An 18,647-nucleotide genomic window follows, 5' to 3' on the forward strand; every position below is an offset into this window, starting at 1 on the left:
ATAATGAATCAATATACTTCTAGAAAGATTTTAGCAAACTTTGATACAAGCCCTTTGACTAAATGTAATTTTAGTGATTTTTTAAATTTTGAATGATATGATAAAAATGTTCAAATTGTGGGGTAGAGAAACATTTCCATGCATATTTCTATCGTGTCGAGAATAGTCATGCATTTAACATGCATAGTTTATTACTAGAATGTTATTATTTGCATCTAAACAAACAACACTTGCAAAACATGTTTAAATGAGATTACACGGATATTTTTTTAGACTTTCAATACATGTATTTCATTTTAAAAGCCTTTTTAATGTATATGTTCTGACTCATAGTAATGCCAACAACTCCAAATCCGTACGGTAAATTTTGCTTAAATTTTGCATACAGGCGTCCTTTAGGTATACCATTACACAAAGTTGTCAATTTTACAATGCCTTATAGTGCAAATTAGAGTGGTTATAACTTAAACGATAATTTACAAATATATTGTAATTTGCTCAATATTTACAAACCAATATCTTAAAACAACCATATAATGAAGTGAAATCGTAGACTATCGTCTTTATGATTTTAAAACATCATTTTTTTGAAACTTAGTATTAGTCGTTTCAAAGCGTATTTATATTAAATCTATTCTCAAAATTAAATCTTTCAAATCGGTACACAGTTGTAGTGCTGAATCAGCGTCTAATGGCATCTGTAGATATGGCTTCAGAAGGGGTGCTTATTCTATGAATTCCTCACATTGTCTTCTTTGGCGTGAAAACATGTTCTTTGCAAATATATACGTCTCTCAAGTTAACTGCATTGCCGAAGTCGTGAGTTTCATACAGACCAGGTACTAAAAACAGTGTATCAGGTTTACCACAAATAACAGAAGAACTTTTTTGTTGCCTTATTTCATGTGCAATCCGGTCTAACTCGGTTTGTATGAGGTCCATGAAGCAAAATTTTAAGTTCTCACATTGTATCGGATACAGATAATTAAATACACAAGTATCGCGTAAGTCTTTGGAAAAAAAAATCCACCAATTGATTCCATTTTTTCTCGTAATGTACACCTCCACTTCTCAATGCGTTGGTTAGATGTGCTTTTTCCAGCTACAAGGCTTCGAGTACCAACTATCGGATCTGTAGAATCGTGTCTGAAGTATTGTTACAATAGTAAAGCAATGCAGTTTTCCGTACCAACATCACAACCTAGTAATTTGGGTGAGGGGGACTTGATAATGTTCATTAAAGGTGTCTAAAAGTATCTTGCAATAAGGTGTGGGTCGTTATTTGAGTCCAAAACCTCTAACCATGTTATTTTTCTACTATACCCATTCACAGCACCATGGATATAAAATCCTTATGGTTTAAGTTTGTCTTAACCGTCCATATGTCATGGCGTAGTATACGCGTCGGCATAAGCGATGAGCTTTCCGCATCTCAATACCATCCGGATCAAGCGCTCTCATTATTTCCATGACGTCGTCTCCCTTGACGTACATGTGGTAATCCTGCATTAACCTACGCCATATTGTACGGTATTCTATGCGTTGTCCATTTGTTTGTATTTCTCTGTTTATAACACCAGACACAGTCTCAAAAGGAGTATATATTCCATTACGCCGTTTAAAATTAAGCGTTTTAAAAAAAGTCTATTCACTGTACTAAATGACGTCGTAATGCCATGCTGTACCAGAAAGTACTCTATTATCAGCAGAGTTTTGTTTGTTATAGATGTTGAGGGTAGGTATCTTGGCACGGTAGCTTTGGTAATGCTGAACAGTATAATGATGAAGACACAGATCAACATCAAGGTTTTCATCCTCGTTACCTTTTGTCCAGTAGTTGTGTCTGAAATAAGAGTTTATCTTTTATCTAAATCTTTATACATTCATATTATATAAAATGGGTAAATCTCTTAGCTCCGTTTTTAAAGATAGATAGGTGCGAAAAAAATATTTTAAATGCTAGTAGGATATTTTGTTCTAACTGGTTCTATATCTACGTTTATTCTTAAGTGTTCTTTTCTCAATTGTTAAAATATACAACAAAATTAGACATTGATGCTAAATGCAAATGGTGCTCGATAACAATTTTAAGTTAACTTTGTACTTGTGTGTATGAACATAGCACTTGCCGTTCTTTACTGATTCCGTGTTAGCTCAATAAAATGCTGAATTGCGATACATGTTTAATACTGTGCACCATGCCATTTTAAGACGTAAAACTTGTATTCCCCTTCTACTTGTAAAACAGTTATTTGTTTGTTACTCATGGACAGATTTTGTGATGAGGACAAAAAATGTATAAGCACTAATATAATGAACATATTTAGAACATAGAAGATTGTACAAAACACACAGTCACACTTGTGGAATTAAAGTCTGTGATATGTTACCACTATGGGATTATATCAAATAATATTAAATTCCCTCCTTAACACATCCTCTCCTCCATTACAAATCTGAATGAAATTATTTAAAACGTTTATAAAACATACCTGAAACCAAAGTTGCTGCTTTCAGCATTTAGAGCACGTGTAAAATGGGTTAGCCAAAAGTCATAAGACGTAAGTCACAAATCAAAAGTCAAAAGTCGAAAGTCAAAAGTAAAATATCCGTAAGTCGAAACTCAAAAGTGACCCTCCAAGGCTTCCATATATAATATTTCCAAGCTATTTCTCATATTCCTAGTTATTATAAATTTGCAACTTATACAAATATTACATGTGTTATCAGTTTTTTATTGCTAACCCAAATTGTTGGTCAAGTGTATAAGCAATTAACTGATAATAGATGTAAACAAAAGGATGCTGAATTCCTGTACCATACTTCCCCTAAATGTGTTGTTTAAATTTTATAAAATATGTTAATTCACATTGTATTACAGTGTCAAAAATTATTGATGGCTGTCAAGTAACTGGTAAATGTTACAGATCGCAAAGAAAGAATGAGCAGCCTCATCAAGTAAAGGTAATATTTTATTTAAAAATATCACATCCCCTGTCTTAAACATATCAAGGAAATGTCAGTACTATCACATGGTGGTGTTTTAAGCAATATAATAACAAATTTATTTTGTAAAGAAAGAAATACAAAATGCTATATAATGGCAGTATCAAATATTCAAAACATACATAATCATATTTATGTAATAAATGTATTTATACCTTGTATGTAACCAGTGATAATCATTTTATTGCAGATATCATTCAAATCTAAAGGAGAAGATGAAGTGTCATTTGCTCATTGCACTTGTCCAGTGGGCTTGACTGGATTATGTGGCCATGTTGTTGGAACCCTGTACCAGCTGGCAAATTACAAATCATTAGGGTATAACGCACTTCCAGAAGATGTTGCCAGGACAAGCCAGCCCCAGACATTCCATGTACCCAGAGGAATGAAAATTCAAGGCAAGGCTGTACAGGACCTTGAAGTAAGAGGTTATTCGGGAAAGGCAGCAGCAAGTAGTAGCACTTCTTCAAACATTCCAAGAAATATTCAATCAACTTTATACAATCCAATCCGGGGACAAAATATTAACTGGAATGAACATGTTGAGATATTCTCTGCCGCTGTACCAAATATGCTGATGTTACCAGCTATGCAAGCAAAAGATTTTGAAATGGTAGATACCAAATTTGGAAAGGGTCTGTTTTAAGCTACCAACAAAAACTGGATTCTGGATATATTATTAATGTATATGACGGAGTTGAATTTCCACAACTGTCAGCATCAAGTTTTATGTGTAATTCATACAATGTTGTTCTAGACGAAAAAAAATCAACAAGCCTCGAAAACTTGAAACTTACCATGAACGAGTCTGCAAGATTTGAAAAACAAACTCGATTACAAAGTCAAACTCCGATGTGGTTTAAGATCAGAAAAAACAGATTGACTGCCTCCAAAATTGGAGAAATTTACAAACGGAAAAAGGAGCCGTCAAGCTTGGTACAGCGGTTGAAATCGACCCGACGTGTGACAACAGAAGCCATGAGAAAAGGGTTAGCTTCTGAGCCAGCAGCGGCTAATGCATATTCTGTACAAAAATCAAATGTAAACATCTACCCATGTGGAGTTGTTGTTAATGTTTGGGCACCTTGGTTAGCTGCAAGCCCTGATCGCAAGGTTTACAATACTGCAATGACACCACCCTTTGGTCTTCTTGAAATAAAGTGCCCACAGGTTTCTAGTGTTTTGGAGGCATCTTATTTGCAAAAAGATGCAACAGGGGCATTAAGATTAAATAAGAATCATATATATTACTACCAAATTCTTGCACAGCTGGCGGTGACAGGATTACAATGGTGTGATTTGTTTGTCTGGTGTACAAATGACAGTCATTGTGAAACAATATATTTTAACACTGACTTGTGGAACAATGTAAAAGACAAAGTAGATGATTTCTTTTTCAACCATTTTATTTAAATTATGACGCCCATGACTTAACAAGTGGTCCTTTAAAATTTGCTGTCAGGCATGCCACTGTCCATAATTGATTTATAGAGCCAATCAATGACAGAGGTATAGGTGTGTCAAATAAATGGTTTTCTTTAATTCTTCTGTTCATACGTTCAATATGTATTCTCAGTCCAGCAATTTGTTCGGTGTTTTCTACTTCACTCACAGAAAATTGTCTTTTGTTGCTTAAAAAATCAGGAATATTTAATGTGGCTCCTTTTTCCTGCAGTACCTTTTTTAAAGTAAAACCTTTATCAGCCATAATATCATCTCCAGGCTCAATAAGTTCCAACAGACCTGACAATTTCGTAATTTCTACATCAGACATTGACCCTGTAAATAGTGTGGACACAAATGTTACCGAACCATGTGGGGCAATGCCTAACAAACATTTAACTGTTGTTGTCCCTTTATAATTTGAAAACGCTTGAGAGTTAAGCACAAGTGAAGAAGGTGTTTGTGTTCTCAGTTCAGTACAATCAATTACTACACGCGTTCGAGGATACAGTGCTTTGAATTCTTCTGGCATTAATGTTTGGATTGTATTTCTGGAAAGCCAAATTGGAATATCTGCTAGTATAAAATATAGAAAGTTTGCCCATGTTATAATTTTTCTACTAACTGTAGGTACTGAACAATTGAATCTAACACTTAAGTCTTTTTCTAACAAACCAGCATGAAGGCGACAGAAAAACATAAACATTTCATCAACTAATTGCATCCCTCTCTTTCGACCAGCCAAGCTGATAGTTTCACTTGCTTCATAGTAAGCACTCTTCATATTTTTTGCTGATGGTTGTATTACATTGAAAAATGTTATGAAAGATAAATATGTTGGAAATCCTGTATAAAAAGATATACAACTGTCATCATTTGAAAATCTGTTTGTACCAAAACGTTCCACATCAAATTGATATTTTAACTGTTTGTTTTCTTCTTTAATTTTCTGTAATTCTTCTTTCAACTTTGTTATAATTTCTTTTTCATCTGTTATGTTAAGAGGTGTTGCAATTAAAGGCTGTTCTAATTCCATTTGTCCATCTGCGGCCATGGTATGACTGCCATCTATGGTAGGACTGAAACATACATATATATATACGTTTTATTCAGATTTGGAAGCACGAATTGTAGCATTTCTGGTATATGTTTTTATATATATTTTTTTCAATATCATATAATCTGTCAAATGTGTTTCTTTACAATGACTGAAATTAAATAAATGTGAAAAATATACAATAAAGAAGTTTGACAATCTTGTTTTATACCTTTCATCTGACAAAATCTTCCTCTTCAATGTTCGTCTTGCTGGTCTGTTACTACTCCAGTCAAATACTGAGGGTACAGCTGTTTTCTTTAGACATTTTCGAACTGGTGTCCATGATCGATAATCTTCTCGTGTGAAATGTTTCGAACAAACAACTGTTGTCCTATTGATCTGAAATAGTACATAAAATGACTTTTAGTTCTGTTTAGTATAAATACGGTATTGATAAAGATTCTGGAGCAACAAAAAAAATGTCTTAAATGATATACATAATTATATACCTGTGATTTTTCTATAAATTATTAGAACAAAAGTAATTTTTTTATTTGTCAAAAACAAAATGAATCATTTAAAACACTATGAAATCCGTATATTTAAGGAGAGTATTAAAAAAAAACTATAGTAGCTTTGTGTAAAAAAAAAGTGGAAATTTACCTTGAAATATTCTCCTTCATCTCGTCTAATTTTCACAATCCATTCTTTTTTTAAACTCACATCTTTAGGTATTTTATGAAAATGAATTGTATTATCATATCTAGAATCTGAATAACATAGTGGAACACAACAATGAAAATGTGATTTTCCCTGTAAGTTTAACACGCTTGGGCTTATCAGGTCAGCCATTTTTTGTTTACATTCATGCCCTGTTAGCCTCTCTCTGGTGATGGAATGTAAAGTATGCATATAATTTGAGAAAGGCCTATTTTGTACCTAAATGAATGAAATCTTTCTTCCTTCACTAAAAACACACAACCAAGCATAATATTGACATATTTTATCGTAGAAGTCCATATAAAATCTTGCAGAAGGACCTGTCTTTGCAGATGTATAGTTAATAAAAACGAGCAATTTCTGGATAGTAAGTCACGCGAAAACAAAATCGTAAGTTTCACGCATGGTTTCTTATATTTAAATATTAAAAGAAAATAAACGTGTATTTATAAAGTCTTAAAAGACCTTGTTTTAATTCATGATCAAATTGTTTACTTTTGTTCGAAATAACGAATGCTTAATCAGTTCTTTTATAGCTTATATAATTATCATATATATATATATATATATATATATATATATATATATATATATATATATATATATATATATATATATATATATATATATATATATAATATATATATATATATATTATTTACGCTACAAACAATTTTTCTTAGTTCTATACAATTAGATTTTGTTTTCTTGTCCACTTTATCAGAAGTAAAAGCAATTAAACAGAAAAGTGTGTAGTTAACGAAATTAAAAAATGACTTGGGTAGATGGAAGTATATCTAAAATTGTTTACTTGACGAACGACAATGAAGGCATATTAGGTTTTATTTCTTTGTCTTAAGAATAACGAGGTTGACGGGTTGTAATTCAGTTTTAAATTCCTTAAATATACTTAACATATTTCATATTGTTTTCAGGATGGACTGCCACAATATTTGCACAACTTCTTGAAAAGGGTAAAATATCCGTCAGAGCTGGAATAAAAGATAACTTTTAGCGAAACCACGCTGATAATGTCCCCTGCAAGTGCTAAAGGAAACTGTTTTATAGCAAAGCAAACATAAACCGCCACAGATATTTAAAACAATTTATTTGTTTGGTAACGAAGACATGTATTTTTAAGAATAAATGGTGTATAACAGAAGTTGTCGTCAACAATAAAGTAAAAGTATTTCTTAAAAAAACATAAAAATTGTTTCGACAAAATGGTCCTGCTACATTAACATGTGACACCTGTTACATTAGCATTTGAAGAATAAAACAATTTAAAATATACGCGGATATATCCAGAGGGGAGAAAAACTGAAGGAAACTCTGCGAAGTTCGTCTCCCTTTTGTGCATAACCACGTTATCTTCAAATAGTTCTTTTGGTGAATGTTCATATGTTGCAGGTTACATTTGTTTTTGCTGCCGATCCCCATAAATTCCTGGTGAACCTTCAAGACGGCCTCGATAGAGAATCTGCTTTCGCAATTGCAGACGAACTGCTTTTCTTTCCTGCAACATCACAAAATATCTTAATACTCTATACAGATCTATACACTTATTTGAGAATCATTTTAAGGAATTAGCTGTATTTGGCTGCTTTTGTTAAAAGACAAAACAAAAAAAAAGTCTTTTCTGTTCTGTCATATTGTCGAATTTTTTACACTTTTCAACGCTTTGCACGTGTCGTAAAAACAATTTTATTTTTTGGAATTTAAAACTCAATTACAACGCCATCAACTTCGTTATTTTAATAAGAAACAGAAATAGAACACAAAATGCCTTCATTGACTTATATTTGTCAAGTAAACAGTTTTCGGTACTTCCAGCCACCAAAGTCATGTTCGTTAACTTCTGATCGTCCCATTTCATGTATTTTGTCGTCGTGAGCAATACTTCCGAAGAGGAGAACCTTTTTCCGATTTTTACACACCTTTCTGTTATATTGTTATATCTTATTGTAAATATAAAAGCATGGACTAAGATTAATTGATTGTAGAGTAAACTTAACATAGAAATGAAGGAGATAAATTCAAGTCAAGGAATGTACAGTTCATGTTTCGCGGCCGTCCTAAAACATGTACCGATAATCAAATATGCTGTAAAAATAACTGATTAAGCATGGTCGTTTTCATGGTCAGGTTATTTCTTCTTTTTTTCAATGCACCATCACAATGCAACTGTATGTACTCTGACAGGTAGTTTGACTTAATTTATTTTATATTCAAAATGCCTTCAGAAGACTACTTTTTAGTTAGTTATCTCCCCACCACTTTTTACCAAACAAATGATTAGCAGATAATTATACCCTTTATTGTAATTGTAATTGTGATTGGTACACAAAGGAAACATCATGAAACATAGGTCAAATACAAAATTGGGTTTGTTTCAGGCCACATATTCCGAGCGAGTAAGTTCATTTATTATTCTACAATGTATTTTTTTCTTTGTATTTCGAGAGCGTTTTTGTTTTTCAAATTCTACAAAAAAATGACAATCAAAAACCCATCAGTATCTTTGATTCTTTTTATTCTCGCTAAACTACTTGCCTTTTCAAGAAACTGGCTTTTTAAGTTTTCTTATATATTTACAAAATATGGTATAAGTGCGTCATTCTTTTCTCAAAGGATTATTTTCTCTATTGTGTGATTTATTATTTTAATGTTTATGTTGATGAAAGGTTTGTCGAATAAAATATTTTTTTATTTTTTGTAATTTAATTTTCTGTAAGCCTGTTCCTTTCTGGAGTGTTTGCATATTTGCTTCAGCAATGTATCTTTGTTCTGTTTAGAAATAGCAATAAGAATTAGAATATGATTTATTTTGCCCTGTCTGTTCTTATTTATGCCTGTGTTAATTGTTCCTAACAATTTATTTAGCAACTGACACGGAAGAATAAAGAGATTGCAGCAATCAGAAATATAACATTTATTTATATACTTTGTTAAGTTTTTTACGATGTGCGTTTGATACCGGGTAGACTTTTAAAGTTTACAAGAAAGAACTGAATATCAATAGGATTTTCCTTGATCAATTTAAAAATACAAACTAAAATCAGGAATCTCATTTTCCATTCTAAAATTAGTGTGATGATGATATAAAGAATCTTTCTGAAACGTATACACGTCCAAATTATAAAATAATCTAAAGGAGTATCGGAAACAAACTTTGTAATTGAACTTCTAGGATATTTGAAATTTGTAAACTTCCTCTCAATAAACATTTGACACTGCTTTTAAAAATTTTTCATTTGTTCCCTACTAAAAAGCTTATCCAACAAAAGAAATTACAAACTTATAAAGGACATTTTGTAGTTTGTCCATAATGGTGAGACTACCAATAACGTTCAAGAGACCGAAACACGTGTGCATACATAAAGACACCGAATAAAAAAGTTCCGAACTGTTCTGGTACACTCAGAAGATTATGTTCAGTGTTCATAATATATATTATGATAATTGATGTAATCCATTAATATAAGTTTCAATATTTTGATATATTTTTGCATTTTTAATAAAGCATTTATTTATGTGTACAATTAACGTTAGTCTAAGATACACTGACGTTAACACAACAGTTCCATTTAGAAACTAACATTTTTTTGCAGTGTTAAAATGCTATAAAAAAAACTCCGACATAATCTATTCATGATAAATCATATTGACCTCGTCGTTAAAGATACTTCTTGTTTAATATATGCACAGTTGTATGAGTGCATCAATTAGAAACACATGCGCACTATTAAAACGGACTATGACTGCAATAAAAGTTGTGTTGTTATTTTGAATTTTCGAAATCAAATTTAGATTTGTCAATAAAAAGTTAAAAGAGTCATGATTAACAGGTATCTAAAATATTTTTTCTTATTCTAACACATGAGCATAACAATATTCTTTCTGATATTTTTAAACTAACTTGTTGAATTAATATCTTATAAAATCAACAATTATCAATTCATGAAATTCATGTAAAAAGCATTGATCATTTTTACTTTTCTTAAACAAAATAAAATATGTTTTAAATAATATGTGTGGAGGGTACTGGCATGCGAGCAGTTCCCGTACAAAAATCACAGTTACTTAAACATTACTTTTTATTACGCTCACTCACCAAAATTTGAATGTTACACATCAATATTCAGCTCGTCACACAAATCATGGAAATTCCATCATGTTCTAAACATAGTATAACCCTTACTTGTGAGGCCTCATATGGGGTACCGAAATTATCCATTATTTTGTATGAAGAGAAGTAGTTCCCGTACATAAAATCTAACCCATTATAATTATACAATTTTATTATATCGGGCCTATTTTTCATTTACAATTGTTGAACAGACTATTATCTAATTAAAAGATAAATAGATGTAATTCAGGAAATAGAGCGTAAACTAAACGCGGGTATCAATTACCCGGTACCGTTACCCCAACGCATTCACATGCAATAGCATGCTTGTATGCATGATATTTTACGCATCAAAGCCATAAAATTATTATATATAGTAATATTGGTCAACATTCTGATAATTAAACAAGTTTACATCGCATTGCCTACTTATTTGTAAACAGGTGGTATAAGTGGAAAACCCTTTAACAAGCCTCACGTGTAAGTATTTTTGCGCATGCGCGCAAGGACGGAATCCCCCAAAGAAAACAAGGTCACGTTTTGACGACGCACAGGTGAAAGTGATTTAAAATGAGACTTTATATACGTACTGCCGAACTAACACTTAGATTTTGTCTCGTTTATGTATCTGCTTGATTTGAAATTAATTTTTGAAGAATGCAAGTAAAAATCAAGCGTTTAAATGAAAAATACGGGTACTGCTTCTGTACGGGAACTGCTCGCATGCCAGTACACTTTTTTTTTTTTTTTTTTTTTTTTTTTTTTCGCAGGGTAGATAAAGAGCTAATGTACATATTCTCACTAATTGTGGTTTTCCTAGAAGTTGGTGGTGTATATGCCTTTGGAGCTGCCTTTGACGCTCTTCTAGAAAAATATCAAAAAGATCGATCAACTACTGCTACAGTACAATCACTCTTGTTAGGAGTTACTTTAAGCTTTGGTAATACTATCATAATCCTGAAACAAATGTTCACTTTTTTAACAACTTTGTCTTAATAGAACGTCTGAAGAATGTAACAAAAAAATGTTTCAGACTTTAAAGAATATGATTTTGGTGTTCTGTATCTGTATGTGCTATAAGGGAAACAAGAAATTAATAGTTAAGTGTTTAAATGCCTTGTTGTCAACTATGTTTGGTTTACCTCGTAACATAACGACTTTTTGTGTATGTTTATAAATAGCTCGATCAAACCATGTCTTTTACTTGTATTTATCTCGAGGGATTTCCCTTTTCCAATATTTATTTTAACGGAATATGTTTTGTCTTGTAACGAAATTGTTTATATCCCTTCTTTCACTAGTCATTTCTCCCAACATATATTTATAAATGTCACAGTCGTAAAGCATAGATAACATTAAAAATAACGAATACTTTCTTAAATATAAACGCGTTTGGCATTCAAAAAATATTTCAAATCAGTTTCATGCTTTCGATATTGTAGTTAATAACTCGAGTAGAGTTCAGCTTACTTAAACTGACATGGTTTATCTGTGAATCATTAATGATACCCAGAATAATTACTAAAACAATTCAATTTATAATGGTCAATTTAAAAATCAGTGTATCTTTAATTTGTATTGGGCTCAATTACCTGTTTTCAGGTGTTATAAGTGGCACTCTAATAAGTCGATTAGGACTACCATTGGTACTTTTGGTATCGTGTATTCTGGTTCCAGCCGGATACTGCTCTTCTTTCTTTGCCACCAGAATAGAGCATCTCTATGTCAGTATCGGCATTGTATCAGGTAGGCTCACAAAATTTATAGAAATCAATACTTCAAAATCGAAATTTTAACATGTGAAAAATATACGGGCGCATAAATATTGTTCTGTACATAAATCGTGCCTGAAATAATTCACGGAAGGGCATCTGAGGTCCAAACAAACAAATAATGCATACATAAACAGTATTAATATCAAGCTAGGAAACTTAGAACATTATTGGTTAACCTGGTGTCTGATCATCCATACCATATTAACACATTTTATATTTCTTTTAATTGTTCATAGCATCTATTTGTGTTGTTTATTTCTGCTAATCAAGAACAATAATACAAAGCTTGTGTGCTGCGAAAATTGAAGTGATTTTTAGTGCAAATTCGAAATAATATCTCACTATATAGGATGATCATATGATTTTGAATTCTTCATAAGCTTTAAAAAATATATTATTTATTGTTTAAATAAGCAAAATGTAGAATGCGTAACAGAAACTATATGCAAAGCCAGTGCCTATATTTTACTATGATTCGAAATTGTTAAGTAACAAAGTTTCTGGTAAATAAATCGTAAGATAAGGCAGATTGATGTAGCTTGCAAATTTAACACTAGTATCTCCGTTTCGTTAATTATCTTATTTAATGTTGTTGTTTTTATATTTATAATTGCCACATTGAGTCTCATTTGCTTTACTTATTTGTTTTAGGAATAGGAGTTTCGTTGGCATACACCAGTACATCTATTGTAAATTGTAGGCTATTCACAGGCCAGAAGAGAGATTTGTATTTATCCATATATACATCAATCATTCCATTCGCAGGATTTGTTTACCCATACATTTTGGAGTGGTTAATCGAATCTTACGCTTTAAATGGAACGTTCCTTCTTCTTGGTGCTATTTACAGTAACAAGATTCCATTCTTGATTATGTGTTTTAGAAATCGAAAATATCTAGCAGCAGATGAAGTACCGGAGAATAATGATATTGCTGGTAATGAAACAGACGCCCCTATGAAAAAAGCAAAGAAAGGCGTAATTATAAATGCTGTTCAAAATTTTAAAAAAATGATGAATATCACATTTTCCTTAATACTCTTAGCAACAGCAGTTTCAACAGCCGGTACAAGTGGATTCATGGGTCTAGCACTCGATATCAGCTTATGGAAAGGTTTTACTAAAACCCAGGGGCTTCTTACTTTTGTGATTTATAACATCGGAAATACTTTATCTAGACTTGTTCCGGGTTTTCTGAAACAAATACAAGGAGTTGATTTCTTGATGTTTTCATTTATCTCAGCATTAGCCGGTTGTATTGGACAGTTAACTTTCTTTTTCGGTAGCAGCTACAGCGCTTATTTGATAGGGTTCTGTCTAACCGGTCTGTGTTTTGGCGGAATCGTTTCATCAACTGCATTGGTATTGGTTGAAATAGTAATACCTGAGAGACTTCCTATAGCAATGGGAATAACTTCAACAACGTGTGGTATTTTATCCGTGTCAACTGGGCCGTTCTTTGGTGAGTTGAAATATGAAAAACACATTAAAAACTACTGAAATATCTTGTGCTACGGCTTTGTATTTTAAGATGAGCTCTATATATATATATATTGATATTTAAAGGCAATAAGATGGTTCTATTGTTTTATTTCGTAGTTCTTGCGTTCTTTCTTCTAATGTTTTATTTTATAATAAAAAAGAAATGAAAAATGGAGCACAAGCACAAATAAATCAAAACTTGTTTTAAAATTACTATTTGAACATCGAGTTTTAAGCAAAGGATAATAAGCATGATTTGTGGAATAAATATCAGTTTATTCATCGATTAATAATTCTGAACTGTCTTGGAGTCGACATGAATTGTAATGTTCACTCTCTGTCTCATTCATGCGAAGGCAGGTATCACACAGTAATCAAATGGTGTTGACAACATAGCTCCAGATTAATACCAATTTTAATAAAAATTTGAAATGTATTTAAGTATAAAACATTGTGAAATGAACTAAGAAAGTAATTTACACATTGCAAACGTCACAATCTACGTAAATTACCAAAATGAAGTAATTATATGCAAAAATAACCCTTATGCATGATTCGCCGATAGAAAAAATGTGACAAATATCGCAAAATCAGTCATTATTCTCATATAACATGTGTATTGTTGCTTGAATCGTTTAACTTTAATTAAATCTTTTCCGCGCAGTCTGATCAGGAACTATGCTGTTCGCTTACCAACCCTGAAAAGTAGACAAACTGATAGCTAACTGCATGGATCCTGATCAGACTGCGCGGATGCGCAGGCTGGTCTGAATCCATGCTGGTCGCAAACAAGTAACCCATTATGTTGGTTTTGTCATGACACGGTCAAATTTTTTATTTCTTATCATCGACTACATACTTTTTTGTTTACATTGCAGGATGGCTCAGAGACATTCTAGGAAGCTACAATTTAGTTATTATTATTATCGCAACTCTACAGGCTATCACAGCAATACTATTGTGTATTGTATTAATATATAGGCGTATTGATACAAATAAAAAGAAGAAAATCCAACAAGAAAGACGGAATACGGTTTCATGTACAGTGTCGGAACTTTAGAAAATGATATGGTCTGGTTCTTTTTGACAAAAGACTAGTTTTAGTCCTGTCATAGATGAAACAAACAAAAACTTATTTGAGCGGCGTCATGACAAAACCAACATAGTGCGTTTACTACCAGCATGGATCCAGACCAGCCTGCGCAGTCTAATCAGGATCCATGTTGTTCGCTTTCAGTTTCTCTACTAGTAATAGGGTTTGTAGGCGAACAACATGTATCATGGTCAGACTCCGCGGATGCGCAGGCTGGTCTGAATCCATGCTGGTCGCAAACGCACTATGTTGGTTTTGTCATGACGCGGCTCATTTGATATAGCCACGTTGTATGCCTCTACGTGTGATATTCCATACAATTCCTTATCTGATTTATAATCCGATCAAACCGCAAACACACACACAATTTATTGTTGCGAATGGTTTATATATTGTACATGTAGCTTTTTCTGATGGTACGAGGACACGCACATAATACTACATTATAAGATTTCTAATATTACTTAAAAGGATTTTTGAAAACAAATCATCGCCTTTATCTTGATTGTTTCTTTGTTGTCCCTCCGAGGTTATAAGGAAATCTTTTAGAAGAACACTTGGGCAGTTTAACTGACTAGTAATACGTTTGTTTTTTAAGGTGTTAAAAACAAATACAGACTAACTGACTGGTTTGTTCAGTCATGAACTGTATCATTGTCTGCTTGTCCATGTTAATGTTCATGTACTTATAAAGTGTTTAAAAACTGTTTTGAATTTCAATACTATTTAGATAACATTCCACTTAAACTGCCTATTCCATTGACTAAATTAAGGCTATCTTAAGATAAATTATTAATTGAAACATGTCGCTATGGTAATAGTAGAACTGAACGAAACCAAATATATTGTATGATTTGTAACAGTGGTGACCTTAAAGATTATTATCATTTTATTTGTATCTGTTCTGCATATAATCAAATCAAAACCGAATACCTTAATAATATTGACCCATTACTTAAAATCTCTTCTCGCCTTTTCATCCGCCCCCTTTTGAGTCCTCAAATGGTAAAAATGCCCTATTTAGACCCCAAACACTTGTTTTTCTTTGAGAAATGGTGTTAAGAAAAGTGATCACTTTTTTCGGCGTCATCTCCTATCAAATAGATACACCAAGGTGGTGCCAGATGGGGGATGTGCCCCCTTCATTTTTGGTTGTTGGAAGCGGTCGGCAGACCCCCACATCTCAAAGACAAACATGGACTTTTGAGAAGCTAAACATGACTTCACCTCAACTTTAAGGTAACCTAACCAACGCTGAAAAGCCTTTGACTCTATCTCAATTCATTGAGAAGTTGCATCACTTTGAAATCAGTTTGAATGAAACAATCAACGCAAAATAGTGATTTTTGGCAATTTTGAGATGCCCCCTCGTTGACATGGTAACAAGAAAGTTAAGATTGAGTATGCGGTTACAAAGGCTATCGTCCAGTCAAAATTTTTGCCAAGTTTGAACAGTATTGAAGCCTTTTTTATAGTTTCATAGCAATTTAAACTTGTAACAGGAGGCTTTTCAATGAAAACAGCCATTTTCCAAATCATGCTCATGAAGTAATGGGTTAACACATCGGTTTCTAAAGACAAAGTTTTATTAAATTCATAGAAAATATACAATCTGTCAACTATTCTGCATTAATCAAACTATGCAAATTTATACGAGAATCATTTATAATAATACAAAACATTGTAAACAACTATACTTAGTCATATTTAAGGATGTTTCCTGTAGCCATTTACACGTGTACTTATTTATATACTAACTATCACGTTACATTTGGTCTTGCCATTTTAATATATCTGGTGTTACTGTATTGTGAAAATGTCTGAGTTAGATAATTATCATATGTTCATGCGTTCACATAATTTTGTTAAACAAATTCTTCCATATATTTAATGTAAAAGTAAATAATCAACACATGCCTGTATAAAAAGTATTGCGAGCGTGCTTTAACTGCGTCCTCTAGCTTCTGCAAATGGTATGCACATTAAATTAGCGCTACACTTGCATAAATGTATACGTCTTAATCGGTAATATCTGCTTTTTTTTGTAATCAGAAATCATGTTTTTTGCTTCGTAAATGTATTCCTCTGCGTGCGTACGCAAGAATATTGCTTCCATAAAAATCAAATATTTTGAAAATTAAATTGAAAAATTTCTCAAAGATGCGTAAAAGTTAAAAATATAACTCCTTGAAAATATCTCTGCTTCTAACATTTTTAGATTATTTTCTTTGTGTAATTTTCTTTATGTTTCGTATTCTGTGATTATATATTTATCAAAATAGTAATGTATATATTTTATGTGTGAGTTTTATGTAAACTGTATGCATTGACAATATTTAGTATCTGTAAATGGTCAAAAGGTATTTGAAAAGCCAATTTACTAATAAATGAAATGAAATGAAAATGTTATGTTTGATCCTAAATACTATTAGCGTAGTTGTTTACTGCATTACAGAAAGTTGTCTTTATGGGCACATTTTAGTTAAATAGTTCATACATTGATATATATATTTGGTGTTTGGTTATACTATCAATGTAGTTATCTATCGAATTACAGACATTACATAATGGAACAATTCATTTTAAAATCTATTCCATGTATACTAAAGTGTAGAAAAAAGTTGCTTTTAGTTAACTAAAATCGGGCTAATCACAGCACAAAAATACGATTTTTAATTAATTATGATTATTTTTTCTTAATTATACAGCTGATGTATGTAAGAATTTCAAAATTTATGTTTTCAGGCTTTTGGACCTCAGTGGAGTCCCTTCATTATCCCGATGAAAAAAACACATTAACAGAATGCATAAACAAGTTCATAGCTGTGCCTTTGTGGTTGACTTAAGATAACAATTAAATCATAAAAATGAACATAAGATATATACGATATATGCAAATTCAATATATGCATTTTCGATTGACTCTTTTGAATATCATCTATCATAAAACATTATGTTGTCCTCAACAACTGAAATCATTTATGTATTAAATATAACAAGTAAAACAATGATTACCCATAGCTTTCTACAAATAGTGTCAACATGACCTTGTTATTCTCTGCCTGATGATTGTTGTTTTTGAAATCGGCATACTATTTGAATTCGGTGATTTCTACGTCACAGTTTTAGATTGTGCTAAAACTGCAGCTGTCCAATCACTTGTTATTGGAATTATTTTGGGTCCAGGTCCTCGTGTTCAAAAACTGTCTTTTTTATGTTATGTATAAAATTATTTAAATAAAAAATTATTGAAAGTGAAAATAATACTGTATGGCCCTATTTTGATAAATTTTAGTGTCAACTCACCCGACCACCTCTGAACACAAACTTCTGAAAGATAAAAATGGTACAAAATGTAATAACAATTGAAAGTCATTATTATTGTAATATACATTTTGATGATATTTATTTTTTAATCTACTTTTTATATTTTTCAAACTTTTTCTTAAATCTAACAAATATAAAACAAAGTTGAACAAACCATTTTAGATGTTTCATAAGAGGCAATATTTAACTTACATTTTGATGCCAATATAAATTAAATATTTCTTTACATTATTTATGAAAAAAATATTAGTATTGAAAAGTAAGCATGTATATAGAATTTCACTAAAGTAATATTTGACTTTAATCTTACAAAATGAAGCAAGGCAGTCAACAATACATTACAGTAAACATGTAACATGTTAAGCTCTACGATGTCATGTCCCATATTTTTTCAATTATCCAAATAGCATCTCTATTGCCATTCCACCGTCAATATAAGGAAAGCTCATAAGTGAAAAAGTTGCCAAAATAGATCATTTACTATCAAGATTCAAAGAGTTTCAATATATATCACTCTGATATGACGCTGGAAAACTTAAACATCGACAGGTTTACAAATTTGACAAAAACAAAATGAATGGAAAGCACTCCAAAAAACATGTCCTTTTTTCAAACACTGGTTATAATTTTATAA

At 31.8% G+C, this 18,647-nt stretch overlaps 3 protein-coding genes across 3 annotated transcripts; 2 read left to right on the forward strand and 1 right to left on the reverse strand.

The window, feature by feature from the left end:
• The first annotated feature begins 3,708 nt into the window (after window positions 1–3,708).
• On the forward strand, window positions 3,709–4,419 carry LOC132727871 (uncharacterized). The gene has a single exon (XM_060713460.1). The coding sequence runs from the start codon at window positions 3,736–3,738 to the stop codon at window positions 4,417–4,419; it is 684 nt and encodes a 227-aa protein (XP_060569443.1). The 5' UTR covers window positions 3,709–3,735.
• Window position 4,420: 1 nt separating this feature from the next.
• On the reverse strand, window positions 4,421–6,388 carry LOC132727870 (uncharacterized). Its single transcript, XM_060713459.1, has 3 exons — window positions 6,152–6,388; window positions 5,718–5,887; window positions 4,421–5,528 (listed from the first exon to the last, which is right to left on the reverse strand). The coding sequence occupies exons 1-3, from the start codon at window positions 6,338–6,340 to the stop codon at window positions 4,421–4,423; spliced, it is 1,467 nt and encodes a 488-aa protein (XP_060569442.1). The 5' UTR covers window positions 6,341–6,388.
• Window positions 6,389–9,913: 3,525 nt separating this feature from the next.
• Window positions 9,914–18,359, forward strand: LOC132727872 (monocarboxylate transporter 12-like). The gene is made up of 5 exons (XM_060713461.1): window positions 9,914–10,056; window positions 11,108–11,277; window positions 11,940–12,083; window positions 12,764–13,573; window positions 14,472–18,359. Exons 1-5 carry the CDS (start codon window positions 10,046–10,048, stop codon window positions 14,651–14,653), a joined length of 1,317 nt encoding a protein of 438 aa, XP_060569444.1. The 5' UTR covers window positions 9,914–10,045; the 3' UTR covers window positions 14,654–18,359.
• The last annotated feature ends 288 nt before the right edge of the window (window positions 18,360–18,647 follow it).

This window comes from Ruditapes philippinarum, unplaced genomic scaffold (genome assembly GCF_026571515.1).
Source record: "Ruditapes philippinarum isolate M1 unplaced genomic scaffold, ASM2657151v2 ctg84_1_1_1_1, whole genome shotgun sequence".
Classification (NCBI taxonomy): Eukaryota; Metazoa; Mollusca; class Bivalvia; order Venerida; family Veneridae; genus Ruditapes; species Ruditapes philippinarum.

Coding starts and splice junctions, on each gene's coding strand:
- LOC132727870 (XM_060713459.1), bottom strand. CDS start 6,340: ATGGCTGACCTGATAAGCCCAAGCGTGTTAAACTTACAGGGAAAATCA. Junction 5,888..6,151: donor ATGAAGGAGAATATTTCAAG/GTAAATTTCCAC, acceptor GTACTATTTCAG/ATCAATAGGACAACAGTTGT. Junction 5,529..5,717: donor AAGATTTTGTCAGATGAAAG/GTATAAAACAAG, acceptor TGTATGTTTCAG/TCCTACCATAGATGGCAGTC.
- LOC132727871 (XM_060713460.1), top strand. CDS start 3,736: ATGTGTAATTCATACAATGTTGTTCTAGACGAAAAAAAATCAACAAGC.
- LOC132727872 (XM_060713461.1), top strand. Junction 11,278..11,939: donor AGGAGTTACTTTAAGCTTTG/GTAATACTATCA, acceptor ACCTGTTTTCAG/GTGTTATAAGTGGCACTCTA. Junction 13,574..14,471: donor GTCAACTGGGCCGTTCTTTG/GTGAGTTGAAAT, acceptor TTTACATTGCAG/GATGGCTCAGAGACATTCTA.